This window comes from Castanea sativa, chromosome 6 (genome assembly GCF_040712315.1).
Source record: "Castanea sativa cultivar Marrone di Chiusa Pesio chromosome 6, ASM4071231v1".
Lineage (NCBI taxonomy): Eukaryota > Viridiplantae > Streptophyta > Magnoliopsida > Fagales > Fagaceae > Castanea > Castanea sativa.
In genome coordinates, this window is record NC_134018.1 from 51,518,686 (window position 1) to 51,538,380 (window position 19,695).

A 19,695-nucleotide genomic window follows, 5' to 3' on the forward strand; every position below is an offset into this window, starting at 1 on the left:
AACCTTCTGGAAGCTTTGTGAGTAGCTGTAAGCTAAAATATCACTGTTCATGTGTCAATTCTACATAAATGCAGCCAATTAGTTAGGTGCAAAGTATTTAATGTAGTGGTACCAACCTTCTTCTCAGATATTTCTTAGTTTACTGTTGTCTCTTTTCCCTGAAGCTTATCCTCAAAAGAATGGTTTCCTTTTGTACAGTATTCTTTAGGCAGCCGAGCTCCAACCTTCTACAATGCTTTCCCGAGGAAGCTTGGCTCCTCGGGAGACACCATCCGTTCGTTATTATTTGTTCTTGTCCTCAACCCATTGACCCCAATACTTATTACACTGTTTGACCATCCTCAGGCTACTATATGTCCACGGGCATGGCCTGCGGCCTAACACTCCTGCTCGGCTCATTTATCCTCACAATAAGGATGAAATGCATGAAGAAGATGAGGCCTAATGATTTGAAAATGAATGTTGAACAGTTGAAGCATACTTGTGAGTGGTTGAAGAAACCCAATTAAACAATGTCCCAAAGCAGGTGAATTGTGCAACAATACTAATTACATAATTTCTCAAGTGGTCACACACTAACCATTATTTTCAATTCTTTTTTTTCTTTTTTTTTGCTAAATACCATTATTTTCAATTTAGATTTTAATTATTACTTACCAGGCATTTGTTTTTTTTTAAGACACAAAGATTTGTTTTATTTAATGTGAAGTAAAACTTTTTTAAAAAATAATAAAAAGAAGACCTGTCTAAGATTGTCTTCTTCACCTTTTTTGAGGCCAAAATTGGGAATTAAGCCCATTTTCCCAACTATATAGTTAGTAGGCACAGTTTCAAAAGTATATTTTTAACAAACATCTCGAGTCTCAAAGACTCGATTTTGGCCTATAAATCGAGTCTCAAAAACTCAGTTTCAGTGTTCTGATCACGTCTAATTTGGCGTATTTTTCACGTGGCGTCCACCTGGAAATCGAGTCTCTGAGACTCGATTTATAAGCCAAAAAAAATTTAAGTCTAAGTCATGTACAAGCCATTCCCAAAAATACCCAAATTTTTTTTTGAGAAATCAAAGAAACATAACAATCCCAGCACAATGAAACACATTCGCTATTTATTCAACAATGAAACAATTTTTCTGGGTTTTTCTATTTTGACTAAAAACTAAACTTGAAAACCCAAATCAGATCAAAGAGAGAAAGAATCCAAGGAGACCCAGATTAGATTGAAGAGAAAGAATCTAGAGACCCTAATCAGATAAGAAAGAGAGCTCACCAGTAAGAATAACGAGCCATTATAAATCACAATCAAATCACAAACCCAAACCCAAACCCACAACCTCATCACCACCAACAATCAGAAAAAGAAAAACAAAGAGAAAAACAACCCACCAAAATCACAAACCCGTAATCCTCTCACAATCACCGCCGAAAAACCCAGCCACATCCGCCAAAAACCATCAACACCTGCTAGAAACCATCGCAACTCTAATTAAAAACCCACCAAAACCCATTGCAAGACCCACGAGCTAAGCCACCCATGAACCACGAAGTCGACCCACCCAAAAAAAAAAAAAAAGAAGAGAAGAAAGGGAGAAGACGGAGTGACAGAAATGGGAGATAGAAATGGCGAAGATTGAAGTCTTTGAACAGAAAAAGAAAAAGAAAGAGGAGTGACAGAGATATGATGAAAGAAAGAGAAATATTATTTTAATGAAAATGAGAGAGGATGATATAAAATGTTGTGCTGGGATTGTTGTGTTTCTAGGATTTCTTAATTTTTTATTTTTGGCTCATAAATCGAGTCTTAGAGACTCGATTTTCAGGTGGACACCACGTAAAAAATACGTCAAATCAGACGTGATCAGAACATTGAAATTGAGTTTTTGAGACTTGATTTATAGGCCCAAAATCAAGTTTTTGAGACTCGAGATGTTAGTAAAAAATATATTTTTACAACAGTGTCTACTAATTATATTATTTGACGGGTTAATTCCTAATTTTGGCCCCTTTTTTGATGAATGATTGTCTTCTTCACCTTAATTAAACTGTATCGAGGTATAAGTATAACCCTAGCCGTTTACAAAAGAAAAACAAAAACAAAATCTAGCGTAACACACTTCTATTCTATGATCTTGTTCCCGACACGTACAGCTTCGATTCCAAACTCGAGGATCCGAATTGTGAACTAGTGAACTCCACTATCGGTCTTTCTCTATTTTCTCTTTTCTTCTTCTCAACAATTAAGAAACTGGCCCCAAGCTCCAACTCCTCTCGCCACCCTTCGCTGCCACCCGACCCCTCTTCTTTCTTCATCTGCGCCATCCATTTCAATCTCTTTCCATGTTTCTCACCAACCCCACCTCCAAAACCCTCAAAAAACTACTCTCCCACTCTCAAAAACCAATCGTTTCCTTCCTATGCCACCCCCAAAACCCTCCTTATTCACACACCCAAAAGTCCCACTATGTAGATGTTTACATGAAGTGGAAAAAAGACCCATACTATGATTCAATTGACCACATCCACAAGTCCATCCAACTCAAACCCATCATTTCCTTGAAAAACTGCATAGCCCAAGACCCCAATGGCTGTATCCCAATCTCACAAGTTTCCAAAAGGGGTCTAGAGTTTGATGTGCCTATGAAAGTTGCTAGGTTCTTGAGGCAATACCCAGCAATCTTTGAAGAGTTTACAGGTCCCCAATATAACTTGCCTTGGTTTAGACTGACCCCAGAAGCTGTTGAGATTGATAGAGAGGAGAAAAGGGTGTTTGAGAATTGTAAGGAGGATTTGAAGGATAGGCTGAAGAGGTTTATATTGATGAGTAAAGGAAAGGTTTTGCCTTTAAAGATTATTCAGGGAATGCAGTGGTATTTGGGTTTGCCTGAGGATTTTTTGAGGTGCTTGGAAGTGAATCTTGATGGGTCTTTTAAGTTTGTGGAGATGGAAGATGGGTTGAAGGGTTTGGCTGTTGAGTGTGAAGAAAAAGTATTGTCTGTGATACAGAGAAATGCTATGAAGAAAGGGGTGTATTTTGGGGAGCCAATGGAGGCAATTGAGTTTCCATTTTTTCCTCGTAAGGATGCAAGGTTGAGGAGGAAGATTGACGATTGGTTAAAGGAGTTTCAGAAGCTTCCATATGTGTCACCCTATGAGGATTTTTTGCATTTGGATCCAGGTAGTGATATAGCAGAGAAGCGTGTTGTGGGGTTTCTTCATGAGTTGCTTAGTCTCTTTGTTGAGCATTCAGCAGAGAGGAAGAAGCTTCTATGTCTTAAGAAATATTTTGGGTTGCCACAGAAAGTCCATAAGGCATTTGAGAGGCATCCCCATATGTTTTACTTGTCTTTGAGGAATAAGACTTGTACTGCAATTCTAAAGGAGGCTTACAATGACAAATTGGCTATAGAGAGACATCCATTATTGCGGGTGAGGAATAAGTACATTAATTTGATGAAGCAGTCGGGTGTGATTTTGAAGAATAAGAGGTTGAGTAATCGGTATCTTGATCGTGGGAGCGCGAAGCTGGATTTGGATTTGGATGTTGTGGATGAAGAGAGAGGAGAGATTACAGATTTGGATGTGTCCCCCCGTATGATTATTTGAGAAGGTATCTTTTATGACATACATATCAAATCACCCGTGTAACAGGTCAATGAGTGAATGCCATGTGATTCAATTTTATACTTCTATTTATCTGAATTTGTATCTAGTTTGTTAGATACTTCCAAGTCAGGGTCTACTACATACTACAGTTAGCTGTCAGGAAGAATGCACCACTAAATGAATGAATTATGATAAATTTAGATTAACTTGTATAAATTACTTTAACAAATTCGAGGGATATAAATTCTTGATGCCTGTGGCTAATTGTACACACAATTCCAGTTGCTGCCATTTTCTTGATTGGAAGCATTTTAATGTATTTCATGGTTGAGCTTTGAGCTCTTGTTGGTGTGTTATTTTGCTCTGTTATACAATCCGTTTATTTGCACCTTGCCCATCTGTGTGTAAACTGTCGTGGTCATCCTAATAAGAAGATTGTAAGTTAAATTTCTAAAATAGGTTTATACAGCTGACCTTAACATTTCGTTGAGTTAAGCTGATTTCATTCATATAAAATTCTCAGTTGAAAAATTCTATATAGTGCAGGATGGATCTGGTTATGGACATAGAAGGCTGAGGCTTGTCAATAAGGTCAGTGTATGATATGGTTCCTGTGTTTAGTGATCATTTTAAGCATTGAGCTGCTAATTATCTTACTATTCCTTTATAAGTTATCCAAGTTCAGTCTGTCTGTTATTGCATTCTGCCATCAAGAAGGCTGTACAGGTACTAGTGGAAGAGCTGAAGAAAGAAAACCTTGTCATGAAGACTCTAGATGTTATATTTGAAAAACATATAAACTGGATTAGTTTTTTTGAAATGAAGGCTGAGATAATTCATATTCGCACATCTTCACTTGGGAATTTATAACTAATGAAGGCAAGGATCTTATGGGTTCCAAAAATTCTAAAAGCTTAATAACCATTATTTCATATAAGAATACAAGAAAATATCAACACCAGGACAAGTTCAATGATTTTATTCAATTCTGACCACTAGAAACATTAAAGGCCGAGGAAAGCAAAAATATATACCTCAAGAAAATAGCAGTCAGTATATATACATATATATATGTGCAAGTTCCCAATGTCAAAGACTCAACCTAATATGGACTCCAGTACTCTCTCTCTCTCTCTCTCCTTAACATTGCCCTTAATCATTTACAATTATTTTTTCTTTACAAACTATGAACCTTTCTTTGTGCATGTAATCCCAAAAAGACTAGGCAATTATAACATGCCGTCTCCTGTATCATGACTTCCTAGAATGACCTCTTTGGAGCTTGCAGTCAATGGTGTAGAAAAATTTCCTTATTCCAGCGGGCCTGCTATTTCGTGTTTATTTACAAGTGCTATAGTCTCAGTAGAATATAAAGACTCCAGATGATAGCTTGATAAAATCACCATCCATGTTAGCTGTACAAAGTGTCTTTGGTGGTGGCAGAGGAAAAATGCCTTGTCTGGAGTTGTGATTCCTCAGGAAGAGGACGAGGAAGAGAAAGAGGTTGACAACCCTATGCGCCTTTCTGCAAATGAGGGGATTAAAATTTATGATTAGTCATGATGCTTACTAAAGCTAGCTTACAAAGGAAATCTAAAATCTCTGTAGAAAACTGTTAGAATTCCTTACCTCCAGTTGTGATGAGCTTCTCAACACGAGAAACTATATGTTTACCATAGGTATACCTCTTCAAGGCATTCAAGTGAACCTTGATGCGTGAAAGAATCAACTCAAGACTCTGGTCATCACAAGTCTCAAGAACCTTTTGTACAACATAGTTTCCAAATGGGTCCTTCATCATGATCTAAAATTTTGCATTTTACAATGGTCATGCAACAAGTACTCATCAGTAGGCGTACAGGAAGAATATAGTAATGGAAACTTTATATTAGACAATTATTCCCCATGAAACAAACAGGTGTCAACTGCTATTTACTCTCTTTTAGCTAGAAAGAATAGAGACTACAAACATAGAAAGTAAAGAGAGCCAAATGAAGATAAAAAGAAAATGCACTTCATACAACTACGGGAATGGTAAACAGTGCAACTATTCATGCTTAAAGCATAATTTTGGGATTTTTCAGAGTACTTAGTTGTTTAAATATGCTCTAGTTCAAATTAGTTGTTTACTTGTTTATCCAATTCCTTAATATCCGTGCATATTATATATGGGTATGTTGTAGGTTTCAATTAACCCAATTGGTAAAGTCTTTTATCGTTAAGTAAGATATCTAGCATTTAAACACTGTCTACAAAATCCACTAAGTGTCTTAGCCTGATAATAATGAGCAATTATTACATAGCATATGCCATATGTTGAAATTCTATCGTATCTAACCAATATATATATATATACACGGACATGTTAAACCATTTTTTATTTAATAATACAGCAGCATGTATAAGCAGCTTTAGAAATAGGAAGAGGGACACAGACCTGCAAGGGTTCATTTTCATCAGTAGAACCAAGCATCTCATTCACCAACAGTTGACGCTCATCAGGACCACCAAAAGTCAAGCACTTCTCCACCACATTAGAAGCAAACTTCTGCTGACTCATCTTTACAATCTGTCCTGCAAGCTTGCTAATAATAGCAGACCGTTCATGTGGTTTGCCATGTTCAAGGACGTGCTATCAAAAAAACAGTATAAATATCAGGGGCACATGAGTAATGGATGTAATATTGTAGTAAAGCGGTAATGATTAAACAAACCACAACACTTGAATGGGCACAAAACCAGTAAGCAAGCAAATATTACTAAATAAATAAATAAAGGTGTTAATGACAGTTAACCATCAAATCTTCCAAGAAGATAAAGTTAGTTCAAAACTCCAGAAGCCAGTGTAGCATAAATGGTTCAAAATTATCCAAAAACAAGATGTAGCCCCAAATAATTGTCAGCACATAAAAATATCTATGGTAGTAATTCAATGGGTCTTTTTTGGGGTGCTTGAAGTTCAATTGATCAATAATAAATAAACTTATAATTTCAATGAAAGATTATTATTATTGGGAAGTTACACATATCTAGTGTGTCCTTTTTAATTTATTTTACAGGGAACATCCAGTGGGTCTTGAATGCACAATTTCACCTTCCACCTATTTTTGTGGGAGGAACCATCATTTGACCCGGAGTTCATTGGCTAGAAGAAAAATACTCATTGAAGATAGTGAACAAATTACTCCTTGAAACTGGCAAGTGTGAGTACATGTTGAATAAGCTTACACAAAACCAAATGCTCCTTGAGTAAATTGAATGGCAAAATAGGAAAACAACATGACCTAAGTACCTAACACTTGTCAACTTCATCTAGATAACATTTTTGGCAATAGGGACAACATTTCTTTTTCTTACATTCTCACACTACCTGCTCGTGGTGCATTTTCCATTTTCAAGTTCAAGTTAAAAACATGAGAAATTATTGGAACATAATAGTTCAAACCCACAAACAATATACCTCTGATCCAAGGAAAAAAATAAAGTCAATAGTGATGACCGAAAATGGAAAAACCTATCAGGTTTTTCCTCAATATATAACAAAGATCTCACTTGAATCACACAAATATGATGGAACCAGGTTTAAACGGAAAACTGAATACCTGAATAACATAGTTCCCATATTGATCTTGTGCCAGAATACATACAGATTGCATGATTTCATCCATGATAATCTGTTGGGTGTTAGGATCATTGCAATGTTCCAAGACCCTCTGTCAGCATCAAATGAAATAAATCAACACATGCCATACATCACTGTCAAAGAAATAAACATAAATTGCCTTATAAAAAAATAAAAAATAAAAAACTAATTCTGCATGAAGCTTTGAACCTGAATAACACGGCAACCATAAGGGTGGGTGGAAAGTGCCACAACTTGCCCATAGAAGGCTGAGATGATAAACTGAATTCGATCTTGAGGGACGCACTCTATGCACTTTTGAATAACATGATTACCATTTTGATCACGAACACATTTCATGATTGAACCATCAAGCTCTGCCACCATTTGTGTCTGCTGATCTAAACCAACCACCTCCAAGGCCTGTCATCAAATTTAGAGTATTAGGCCCTTTCCATAACTATTAATACATCATCACTCACTTTGCACTGTGCCCAAATGAATTCATAAAGGAAGGATGTTGAGCCTTTTTATTTTCAGTAAAAATTTGTACTACTGCATGCATAAGCACATGGTTTAAATGCACTCATGATAATACTTCATGTCTTTTTTTCAATAAGAACGTAAAATGAAAGCAATATATGCATTAAAAAGAGAAATAAAAGCTACAGGCACAAATCAAATGTACCAAATAGGTCATTTACACATTGCCATCGAGGTATAAATCAAGTTGATCAAACATATCAAATAGATACTTACTCATTGCAATAGCACATTTATGGTGGTAAGCATCAGAACAGAGAACATGTCATTTGTAAACAGAGTTCAACAAGGCAGAAATGGATGAGTTCATATTGAAATTGTGTAAACTTTAAGCAGAATAAAAAATGTGAAGCAAGAAATCCTGACAGGGTGTGCTGTCCATGTATTAATATGGAAGAAAATCAAGATGTAATATGTACAAAAGTACCTTCTGAATCACTCTGCAACCATACATTTGGAGACTAAGGGTCAAAACATGACCAGTCAGTTGGCTCGCTAACTCCTTTCTTTGGCTTTCCAAGCCATGCTCAAAAAACTACAAATTCAAGCACCACTATTCAATTAATAACTTAGAGAAGTATACTAAGACGGTTGAGTATTTTGGATAAATAATTCTGACCTTTTGTATGACATAATTCCCAAAGACATCGGTCATCAAGATACGAGCATGAGGAGTGATCTCAGGAAAAATCTTGGTCTTTTCTTCTGCTGTGGCTGTTTCTAATTTCTGCTGAATAAAGCGACTACCATACTGATCCGTACTGCATTGTAGGCAGGAGACACTAAACTCAGTACTCCAACTGGAGCTATATGAGTGGAATTAACACTGAAATAAAAGCCTTACATGCTTACCTGAACTCAACCACATGATCAATAATGTCTGAAAGTTCAAAAGACTTGGTCTTGTTGGTCTTGAACTCATCTAATAAGGTTGACGCAAATCTTCCTTCCATATTACCATCTGAAAGCCATGGCCCAATGGATCCTCCCATTGAGCTTCTCATCATAGAAGTAAAGTGTGAAAATTGCTCATTCTGAAACCCTGGACTTCCAGATCCAACAGAAGGAAGTACAGAATTTACCATTGGATTTCCTGGATATGGCATGCCAAAACCATATGATGGATTCCCATAGTACCCATGATTAAAACCACCAGATTTACCTAAATGTGACAACTCATATTGTTGTTTCTGTTTAGCAAGCAATGCCTCAAGGTACGCTTGCTGAGGTCCCTCTAAGTCTCCATGTGAAGTGCCAAAATAACTCCTCCCCCGAGATGGATCACTTGGACTAGCAACAGCATGTGTCACATAATCAGAAGTTCTTTGCAAGTACTGAATAAAACGTGGGTCCATAGCTGGAGAATGAAGGTCAGGCCCTACTTGATTTCTTGGTCTATGCAATAATTGTCCATCTCCAGGAGCAGTCATAGCTGAAACATAAGAAGAAGAAAAAAATTTCAATGCTAACTAAGCCAATGAAAGTTTTGATATGCCAGACAAGATTGCATGGAACTTGAAGAAGAAAAAAAAGAGTGACCTGAATCAATATGGCCATTAATCGCAGCATTGAACTTTTCATTTACTGTATAAGCACCAGGAACATGGCTACCAAAGTCCATACTTGGAATATTTGTACTTTGGTGATGAAAATTTGATGCTATTAAACTTCCAAATCCTGAAGAATTGACATTTGAGTAAAGACTGGCAGCAGAAGATGTTTGTTTGGGTAAGTTAACATTGGAACCTATCTCAGAATTGTTAAGGTTTGTAACAATTCCATTTTTCCTAGCTAAATCAATGTAGTTGTTAGTCAAAGAAAACTTTTCGGCATTAGACTGGTCAGTGAGTTTCTGCTGCAGACTCTGATTATGACCATTGGGCATGTTGAGCATAAAATCAGGCTGATTGTCATAATCAAGCTGAAGTAAAGACTGCAAATGATTAACTTCATTTGCATTTTTACTTTTTGAGAGGTTCAAGCCAGATAAATTGGCCACAATATCAGTAAGGTCAGTCACACCAGAAGACCGATCATTTTGGACAGCCAAGCCAACAACATTCTTTTTCTCAATAGGGGAAACTCTACTGCTCCCAACTGGGGGAAGTCCAGGACAAGCTGTCCTCCCAACAACTTGCAGTTCAGGGGTTTTGCTTCTTGACAAAGATGAACCCACAGCAGGAGCAAAAGTATGAGAAACTGTTGCATTATGATTCTTAACTCCAACCATGGGAGCAGCTCCAAAATGCAAGCCCTCTATAGACTCCACTCCATTACTTACCCCTGCTGGATGGGGATCAGCCATTCCTTTAGTGTCCAAAATATCACCAAAAGAATTACGACTTGTGGGACGTGACAGGCTTCTAGGTAAGGGAGTAGGTCGATCAAGTCCTTCCTGCACGCACATTCTAATTTGAATTATAAATGAAACAAAATGTTGATACAGAAGAAAAGGAAACACGGTGGTTAGCATTTCACCATAGTAACAAATGCTCTATTCAATCAAGTTGCTTTTATCAGGAAAAGCCAAAGTGATTCCAGATATTTCAAACAATGTGCAAAATTGAAGCCACGGGATTGAAACTCAAAAGAAACAAACAAAACATGGTTAGGTTTATTGTATATTACCTGAAGAATGTCAGCGAAACTCTTCCTCCTTACACCAAGCCCAGTGCTTGAGAATCCAGCTGAACTATCTGGACTGCTATTGAGCCACTGAGACGAAGACTGTCTAGAGAGATTCCTTCGACTGGCATTCCTCAATTCCATCAGATCATTCTCTGCCTGTTGCACAGACACACCCGGCTGCATTGAAAACAACGATGAACTATCACCATTATCAGCCAACTTCTGCTTCCTCCAGTCCCCAATTCCCCCTAATGAAGACCCACCGGCCTGAAACCTTTGCGCAATCCGCCAATCCTCTTTTGACATCAATGGCGGGGGCAGTCTGGGGTTAATATTCTCATGAGAATAATAATACGAAAGATAAGCAGGATGGGAGCGAATCTCATCCTCAGATAAACTCCCGATTTTATTACTTATACTACCACCAATCTCTCTAAAATCAGGGTTCCCAAAAAGACTACCAACAGCAGTTAACGACCCCTCAACTGTTGGTGGAGCACTGCCACTCCTATACATATTCATATCCCTTTCTCGATTCATAACATTCTGATTCCGCTGCTGACGCAGAATCAATTCAAGCTCACTCTGCAAACCATCTTCTAAATTCCCATCAGCTCCTTGCAAGCCATCATCTATGCTACTCCCAGTTGCCATCCTGAAAAATTAACAGAATTCAATAAACTACAAGCCTTACCCTAACCCTAAACCTAAACCTAATCCAATTTCACTACTTTGAAATTTTTTTTTTTCTCTTAAATCATAAATTTTAGGTTGCCATAGTTTTCACAAATTGTAATACCACCAAAAATTAGCCAAATTGTTAATATTTTAGGCAAACTTGAGTGTTCATTTTTGCGGCTTCGATTGTTCCAAACTGAAACTACATAAGAAATGAAATCCAAGATTAAAATTCTTAAAATTTTCAGGTTGCTTTCTTTCCCAGCAACCAAACAGAGAGCTTAATTAATCATCGAAATTTCAATTACCCAACAAAAAAAATTTAATCTTTCAGGTTGCTTTTTTTCTCAGCAACCAAACAGAGAGCTTAATTAATCGTCGAATTTCAATTCCCCAACAAAAAAATTAATAAAATAATAATGAATTCCACACCTTTTTAACCTGAAGCTTCACATCAATACCAACAACCCCTTTATCGATCCTCCTGAAAAAATAAATAAACAAATAATAATTAATTAATTAATTAATTAAAACACAAAAAATTGGACAAATTGAATCGAAATTAAACGACAGCGTATTGTTGCAGAGCACTTACGAGTGGAAATGAAGCTCAACAAAAAACAAAAATCAAAGTGCGGCTCTTTCTTCTTCTTCTTCTTCTTTCTTTATTTATTTAATTTAAATAAAAATATAAATTAGAATTATTTGGATAAGACAGAGGAAAATTGTTATTATTCTGTTAAGACAACGTAGTCTGAGCTTTTAAGGAAAAAAAACCGTCAGAGGATTTTGGAAACAAAAATTTTGTGAAAGACAGACAGGGAGATACCAAGAGAGAGAGAGAGAGATTAATGTAGAATGTAGAAAATCAATGTATGTCTGATGTGGGGGTGGGGCTGAGATTGTACGTAAAAACGGTCGGCTTTTTCGGTAGGGTCGGAGATTAATGTGGAGCGTTTGATTAAATTATTTGGACGGTGATTGGCGGTGGGTGGGTTTGATTTACGTGCATGGGCGTTACATGTACACACTTCTTCTTCTTCTTTTTTTGGTTTGGGTTTGTGTATGACTTGCGTGAGGGGAAAAGGAAAGAGAGAGATTATTTTGGGTTTAGGTATTGGTCACCAAGAAAATATTATTCTTTTTTAAAAAAAATATTTTCTTTACTTACTTACCTAAAATAGTTTTTTTTTCTTTTTTTTTGGGGGTGTGACTTGTGAGTATCTTTTTTAAAAAGTTTATTTAGCTTAATTTAATAAGTACAGCTTTTTATCTTTGTTTTTTTTATTCTAGGTATGGATATTTTTACAACTTATTTGTTGAACATAATAAGTTATACTAAGCTGTACTTCAATGAGAATAATAAGCAAAGTTATATTGGGTTTTTTTTCCTTTCTTTCTTTTATTTTTAGTTTTTTTTTTTTTTTTGTTGCTAAATATTAGAATTTATAAGTGATAGTAAAGAGAAATATTTACATGGAGATTTTTTCCTTTTTTTTTTCTTTTTTTTTTTTTTTAAACGCCATTATATTTTGCTATAGTGCTTCTTCATAATTTTACAAAAACTCTTACTCAAGGTAATAATTTGATACAAAAGAAATTTTGATGCGCCCAAAAGAAGAGAGAGATCCATTCTTAGGTGGATGGGAGAGGTAATCCTAAACTCTGAGGTAGATAACTCTTAACCTTAAACACAAATCACAAAAACTCAATTTTTCATTCAATATCATAAACTTTTTTTTTCTTTTTTATAACAACTATGCATATTTATTTATGCATAAAAAAAAGTTAGTTAATTAATGAATTAGTCACATACTAAAATAATCATAAGCTATAGCTAATAAATCATTTATATCACTTGTTTAAATCAATTAAGTACATGTCTAACTAACTTATAATTCAATTATTCGCAACTACCTTGTCATTGCTTGCCATTCTTTCCACCAAGATTTCCTTCTTTTTCCATGCTTGCGGAAAATCAACTTTGGGGTCACTTTGGCTTGTTGTTTGGGGCTTAAGACACTTTGATTATTTTGTTTCTCCATCTTGTGTCCACACTTTTCGATAGAAAATCCAAAAGAAGTCTCAACACTCTTTACTCAAGGAGGATACAAGTGTTGCACCATATTGATCAAGGAAACAACTTACCTTCTCAATTGCTCAATCTAATTTTCTTGAAGTCGAGGTTGATTAGTGTCTTTTAGTTCCAGGTGAGGAGAAAATTTATGCATCTTAGTCGGAATTGATTTCATTTATTGTCCCTTATCTCAACAAAGCCATTACTCAGATCACATCAACAAGTTATGCTTTAAGTTCTTGGATAATCCACTCCAAAAAACTAGGAATTAAATAGAGGATACAAGCGTAAAAGTTTGATCAATAAACAAAATGGAGTATAATTTGCCGACAAAGTGCTTACTCCCACCAAAAAAAGAAAAAATGGTATGCTAATGTTCAATGACAAGTTCAACTGTTGACTTGGTGTTACATTTAGATAGGATATTTGCTAGCACCATAAATGATTAGTTGATAGTCAACCAATAATCAGCTAACTGATGTGAGTTTTTCAACTAGTCTGAGGGATACTTCAGTTGCTTACTCAACAATTAAGTCAATTAGCCTATGCAGCAAATGACCTAAACATAATAAACAATGAATAGTCATTGAACTCTTCGCTTACTTTCCTGATGTAATGGTTTTCCCAAATCATAAAGTTTTGGCGATACAGAGTAGCCAGACTGGTAGCATCAAGAGAGTTTGTTGCTTTTGTGCCTCGCATTCTCTGTTAGTTCAGTTCCACGCAATGCACCCACACATTGAATGATGTGGCCCAGCAAAATGCATGGAAACTTGGTAGCTTCACATATTTTTTTCTCCCACTAGTCAGATAGATTAATCCGGCAGTGGCATCAATGTGACAGCAACGTGGCTAATACCACCACATCCTAAACTCCAATTCATTGGGGCGATGGTTTTATGTTAAAGACGCTTACAATATTGTCAACTGTGAAAAGGTGGAAGGACAAGGAATGAGCATCTTGGGGGTTCTGATATTGGGATAGATTCCTGCAACAAAAGCGTAGAAAGAGACAAAATCATCTGCCACTAAAATTTTAACGGATACCGATTACCAAGAGCCACAGTCTCCGAATAGGTTCTTATTCTTTAGGATAAGAACTAGTTCACACACCCTGTTATACACAGTAACACACTTGAAAATTATAACTTCAATACACAGTTAACACACTTGAAAATTATAACTTCAAGTCACGATTTTTGTGTAGTTTGAGAGTGTGTGCATAATAGGGCGTGTGTAATAAACACCACCCTATTCTTAAACCACCAAGACTAGAGCAAGTGACATATTCATCTGCCACAGACATTTGCATTTGGCTACTTGTTTTATAGGGTAAAGTTTGGGTCCAGTTCACCTGTTTGTTTTATAGAGCAAAGCTTGGATCTAGTGCTTCAGCACAAGTCCTGTTTTATATTACAACTATTTGTCTATTTCTCACATGAATGAATCCACAAGTATGTGGATCCAAACGTTTAAGGAAATGCTGACAGCCTGAAACTCCATATATAAGTGCTCCTTTATGAGTAGAATCTAAGGCCTCAGCAGGTCAATGCAAAAGTTTATATTCCTGATACTGCCATTCACAGGATTCTGCTTCTTGAAATGTTTGATGTCCGTTAAAACTTTCATCACGGTAGAGAGAATGAAGTGACAATTGGCTTTCAACTTTGAAGTATAGGAATCATTCCACCTTGCAGAAAGCCCCACTATTGAGGTAGTAAGATCAAAAACAAATAAATAAATTGCATCTTTTTCTCTCCATTTTTTTTTCTTTGATAGTTGCTTTTTAGGGCAGTGTTCATTCGCGACTATCATGCTGGCATTCGGCAAACTAGTCCTGGTTAGCAACATACATACATAAAACAAGCTTCTTTTTTTTTTGATAAGTAACATACATACAGCAAGCTTTGAGGTCCTTATTCAGGGAAAGGAATGATAGAATAAACCACAATCATGATCTAAAACTATTTAGGTTGGAAATCAAAGAAATCTCCATACCATATATGATATAACATCCAAAACACCTCCTGTTGCATGCACTTTACATAGAGCAATAGCAGCAAACACCAAGTCAATTTCCTTTATTTTTTTACTGAAGAAATTATAACAGATCAAAATTTATGAGGGCAAAAAAAGGATTACAAATTTGATTTTTTATTTTTTTGGTTTTGTTTTTTTATATAAGTGGGTTACAAATTTGATTTTTTATCAACATGAAACTTTGAAGAGAGAGAGCGGTTGCCTACTTTACTACTTACTATACTCACACAGTACCCTCATTTTCAATCATTTGGCGGACTTCACTGATGACTAAATATGCCTTGTGGCCACCAGTCACTTCAGCTTGAATCTTGCCATCCTTCCACAGCTGTGACATAATCATTGTTTATTACTAGGGAAGAAAGAACATACCAAGTTCCCCGGAGACATTCAATTGTAAGAGAAAATTACCTGTATGGTAGGCATCTTCTACACATATTTGGACCCCCAACGCATACATATGCATGAAAAAGATAAAATAATTAAGTCAACAGTCTGCACAAATGTATGACAGACCCAACATAGAACAATGGTATTGATAAGATTGATAGTGCTCCCATTTAGACAGACAAGTACACCCAAAAGAAAGAAGAGAAAGGAGGAAGAGCCAAGAATATTCATATTTGATAGTTGCAATCAAGTCTTTCTAGCTGCCATTTAGATAACACAAATTTTGGCATTTTTGCTTTGGCTGACAGAGTTCATAGTTCAAAACCCTGACATATTTTTCAACCCCCCCTCCCAAAAAAAAAAAAGAGAGAAAAGAAAGTCCAGCTTCTCTTTTCTCTCTCAGTTTGCTATAAACTCATCAAAACTAGTCAACACAGCAAACATATGAAGAACGTGGATCACTCAATTGACAAATGAACCAGGTATTGCTTGGGTAAGTACTCCTCGTAAGGCAAACCTTTGAAGCCTACACAGTCAATAATTGCTAATATACATTCAGTTTCAGCAGATGGTGCAACAATGAAACACACTCAACTCATTTCTCATTTTACTCTCAATTTGCCTGTACACCTTTCTAAAACACCAAAAGTATTGGAGCCTCATGAGAAACTTACAGTTACTCCAGCACGAGTGACAAGCTTGTGTGGGACAGTATTGACATCAACACAGTAGAACTTCAATCTACATCAAATCAGTTCTCAAAATTAATCTTAATTATGTAGTAACTATGCCAGCCTGTATGATACTATACACTTCAATTATTACACATAAAGGCACAAACACACTGAGGAAAATACACAACCAGTGCTTGACCGGTCTCATTTTACTGTCTTTACTTTAAATTTTTTTTCATAATTATTATTTTTATAATTACTATAATTTTCTAGTATACAACTACACATGTATTGTCAGATGTTTCTTGTTTTGTTCTTCAGATTTTTCATATTATTTTGTGTGTAAGACAAATATAGCGTGTGGGGCAACAAATGATATTGGTGAAACACAATGCATAATGAGAACAAGAAGCATGATTTGGAAAGGAAAGTGGGAAGCCTATTCTTATTCAGAAATATCTATATATATATGAAGTGGACAAGTATTCTAAATGAAAATAGTTTGCATATAATAAAGAAAAATGAAAAGGATTCTGAATGAAAATAATATGCATAAATATCCAAACATTCAATATGAGCATTTTCCCCTTTTCAGTCCAGCTCTAGCTCACGCCTTATGTAGTGAAACGAAAATCTTGTTTTCCTACAAAAGGCTCTCTCAGGACTTGGGAGACCATTGAAAAGCATAATGTGTCCACACACACAAAAAAGACAAGGGATATGAATGAAAATAGTTCGGACCTAGATGATCAAAGTGCTTTCACTCTCAGCCTAGGCTCTAGCTGGAAAAGTAAATGAGGAAAATGGACAAGCTAGGAATCTGTTACAATTGATGCGACCAAACTACCCAAATTGCAGTATCGTGTTTGTTGGAACTTCCAGAAAACAAAGGAAAAGAAAAACTTTAGCAGCTTAAGGAACAAATCCATATATCCGAAAGACTAAAGTCAGATGTGAATTTTCAAAGTTTTTTTTGGGTGGGGGGATTCTTCCATTGTGACATTATTAATTTGATCATGTTAGATAGTCATTAAACAAAAAAAAAGGGTCAATCTAACCTTGGATAGTAATCTGCAGCCAGCTTTTCCAGTTTTGGTTTCAAATATATACATTTTCTGCACCAGCTTGCCATCCTATAAGTTCATATACCTCACTTTAGAAACCCATTTAAATTAAATGTTTCATATGTAGAAAGGAAAGAAAATGTAGGATTTCCAATTGCACCTTCACATATATGCACAAAGCAAACTGTAACGCTCAAAATTCAACTATTTAACAAGGAAAGTAGAGACTCAATTTACAATACCAATTCTTTACAACAAAAACCGAGAAAAACAAAAGAAGTTAAGAGTGGTATGAAGCTCATGACCTTCACTCCACAATATTATTCCCATCACCTTAACCAACCCAATTTTACATTAGCCAATAAATCAGAACCTTTCCTAAAACAACCCACAATAAGAAATTACAAACCTTGATAAGTTTCAACAACATATAGACTTGTAATTTTTTTTTCCTGCTTTACATATATATATATATATAAAAAAAAAAACCCAGATTCAGAAACGTACCAAACGATGATTAGGGAGTCCTCGAGCTGTTGAGCCTCGGCGAGGACCCGATCGAAGTGGGTTTCGGTGGGAATGGTGTGGAGGTCAACGGACACGGGCGAGTCATGGAGGTCCTGCAATGAGGTCTCTTGGGTCCAAGCGCTTAGCTTTGAAGCTGAAGCTGAAGACGATAAAGGAGACGAAGATGATTCACTTCTAATTACATTAAATTTCTCGGGAAAATGTTTCGTGGACAGGGAATTAAGTACGAGGTTCGAAGTACGAGGTAGTAGCCGGAAGTCACGTGAGGTGCCACGTGGGGTCCCAAGTCTCAGGGGTCTGGGAGTTGGTCGGAACCGTAGAACCCCGGACATGTCGAGAACACCGATAATTAGAGAGAGAGAGAGAGAGAGAGGTGTTTGGTTGGTTGTGACGTGTGAGAAAGTCAGAAACAGTGTTTTTAGAATAATAAGAAGAAGAAGAAGAAGAAGAAGTTTCGAAACGTTGATGGAGGGCGTTGATTCTTGATCGTTGAAGTGGTGGGTCCCACATTTAACAATGTTGATTATTTGCAGCCACCAACATTGATTTCAATGAATGAATGAAATGCTACGAGATTTATGGACAAAAGTAACATTTTGAGTCAGTTTTGCCTAAATTGTCTCAAAGTCGGATCAGAACAGACTGACTCCACATATGTATGGGTGTACTATGTAATCCTCAATCCTCGTTACTTTATTTTAATTAAAAAAAAAATTGCAATCTAACGCGTAATTCCAAAGATTTCAAGTTCTATCCATGACATTATCGTTTATAAAGTTTTTGAAATATTTTCTAAGTTCCAGTTAATATTTGTCTTAAGGATATACATTAACTTATCTTTTTTTTTTTTTTTAATTCTCAAAAATTGAAAAAGCTATCAAAACTATTTTAATTTCCAAGAAATTTTTTTCAAAAGTGATAAATTATTGTATGCTTTAAGAGCACACATTAGCAAAATCATATTTTATATTTTCAAGTTTCATTAATTACATTAGTGATTTATAAAATTTTCAAAACATCTCATGAAAAAAAAAGTGAGATAGCCTAATCAAAAGTTTTTTTTTTTTTTTTTAGGGGAGCCTAATCAAAAGGTTGAAAGCCACTTTTATATATATATATATATATATATATATATATATATATATATATATATCACATTTAAATTTAAGTGTAAGAGATTTATTTATATATTTTTGGAAATATATGCTTCAAATGCTTCTAAAGTTAATAAGTTATATATGGCCAGGAAAGCTATATGGAAAGCTTATATCCCTTTAACAAGATTTTTGTATCATAACATTCCCTCCCCCTTTAATGAATCTTGACCTCAAGATTTCAAGTTATAAAAAGTGATGATTGCTCATACTGATTAAAGAATAGTAGACCTTAAACTTTAAATAGTTGAAGCATAAGAATTCGAACAGTAGATATTTGCACCATTTCTTTAAGCATTTTTGTGAACAAAAAAACCTTAATTTTCACATCCTTGAACTCACCAGGAATGACAAATTCAATTTGTGAAATTAGACTAAACTTATTTGAAATCACGAGAAAATCCCTTTGATCTATCATTTCCATTTCATTAATCCTTTGATCTTCAAATGCAATTTGTAATGCAAGTGCACTTCCAACATATTACTTTTTTTATTCTCTAAAATTTCATGGGATCTTTGAACTCTTGATTGTTCTTTGATTTCCAAAATTACATTGGATTGTTTATCTAAAACCTCCATCATTTGATCCCACAAATCTTGCATCCTTGCTTCCATTCTTACTATGCTTTTGGACATGTCCTAACATTTGGTTAACATGCTCTGACATTGTATGTTCTTCAGGATTAAAGCATTGA

At 35.6% G+C, this 19,695-nt stretch overlaps 3 protein-coding genes across 7 annotated transcripts; 1 reads left to right on the plus strand and 2 right to left on the minus strand.

The window, feature by feature from the left end:
• Positions 1-2,194: 2,194 nt before the first annotated feature.
• LOC142639258 (protein WHAT'S THIS FACTOR 9, mitochondrial-like) lies at positions 2,195-6,104 on the plus strand. Of its 4 annotated transcripts, none has more exons than XM_075813416.1 (3): positions 2,195-3,606; positions 4,149-4,193; positions 5,996-6,104. In XM_075813416.1, exon 1 carries the CDS (start codon positions 2,337-2,339, stop codon positions 3,600-3,602), a length of 1,266 nt encoding a protein of 421 aa, XP_075669531.1. In that variant the 5' UTR covers positions 2,195-2,336; the 3' UTR covers positions 3,603-3,606; positions 4,149-4,193; positions 5,996-6,104. The 4 variants fall into 4 exon arrangements, with proteins under 4 accessions (XP_075669531.1, XP_075669533.1, XP_075669530.1 ...); XM_075813418.1 differs by lacking the exon at positions 5,996-6,104 and adding an exon at positions 4,317-4,415; XM_075813415.1 differs by lacking the exon at positions 5,996-6,104 and having other exon boundaries at positions 4,144-4,415.
• On the minus strand, positions 4,610-11,812 carry LOC142639257 (pumilio homolog 4). The gene is made up of 12 exons (XM_075813413.1): positions 11,669-11,812; positions 11,506-11,557; positions 10,396-11,050; positions 9,307-10,162; positions 8,620-9,199; positions 8,387-8,528; positions 8,195-8,302; positions 7,435-7,647; positions 7,205-7,315; positions 6,040-6,234; positions 5,232-5,406; positions 4,610-5,127 (listed from the first exon to the last, which is right to left on the minus strand). Exons 3-12 carry the CDS (start codon positions 11,047-11,049, stop codon positions 5,078-5,080), a joined length of 3,084 nt encoding a protein of 1,027 aa, XP_075669528.1. The 5' UTR covers position 11,050; positions 11,506-11,557; positions 11,669-11,812; the 3' UTR covers positions 4,610-5,077.
• A 3,392-nt stretch (positions 11,813-15,204) lies between these two features.
• On the minus strand, positions 15,205-18,589 carry LOC142640994 (thioredoxin-like 3-2, chloroplastic). 2 transcript variants are annotated; one of them, XM_075815337.1, is made up of 5 exons: positions 17,826-18,484; positions 17,313-17,387; positions 16,255-16,321; positions 15,602-15,619; positions 15,205-15,518 (listed from the first exon to the last, which is right to left on the minus strand). In XM_075815337.1, exons 1-5 carry the CDS (start codon positions 18,176-18,178, stop codon positions 15,414-15,416), a joined length of 618 nt encoding a protein of 205 aa, XP_075671452.1. In that variant the 5' UTR covers positions 18,179-18,484; the 3' UTR covers positions 15,205-15,413. The 2 variants fall into 2 exon arrangements, with proteins under 2 accessions (XP_075671452.1, XP_075671453.1); XM_075815338.1 differs by lacking the exons at positions 15,205-15,518; positions 15,602-15,619 and adding an exon at positions 15,633-16,106 and having other exon boundaries at positions 17,826-18,589.
• Positions 18,590-19,695: the final 1,106 nt, after the last annotated feature.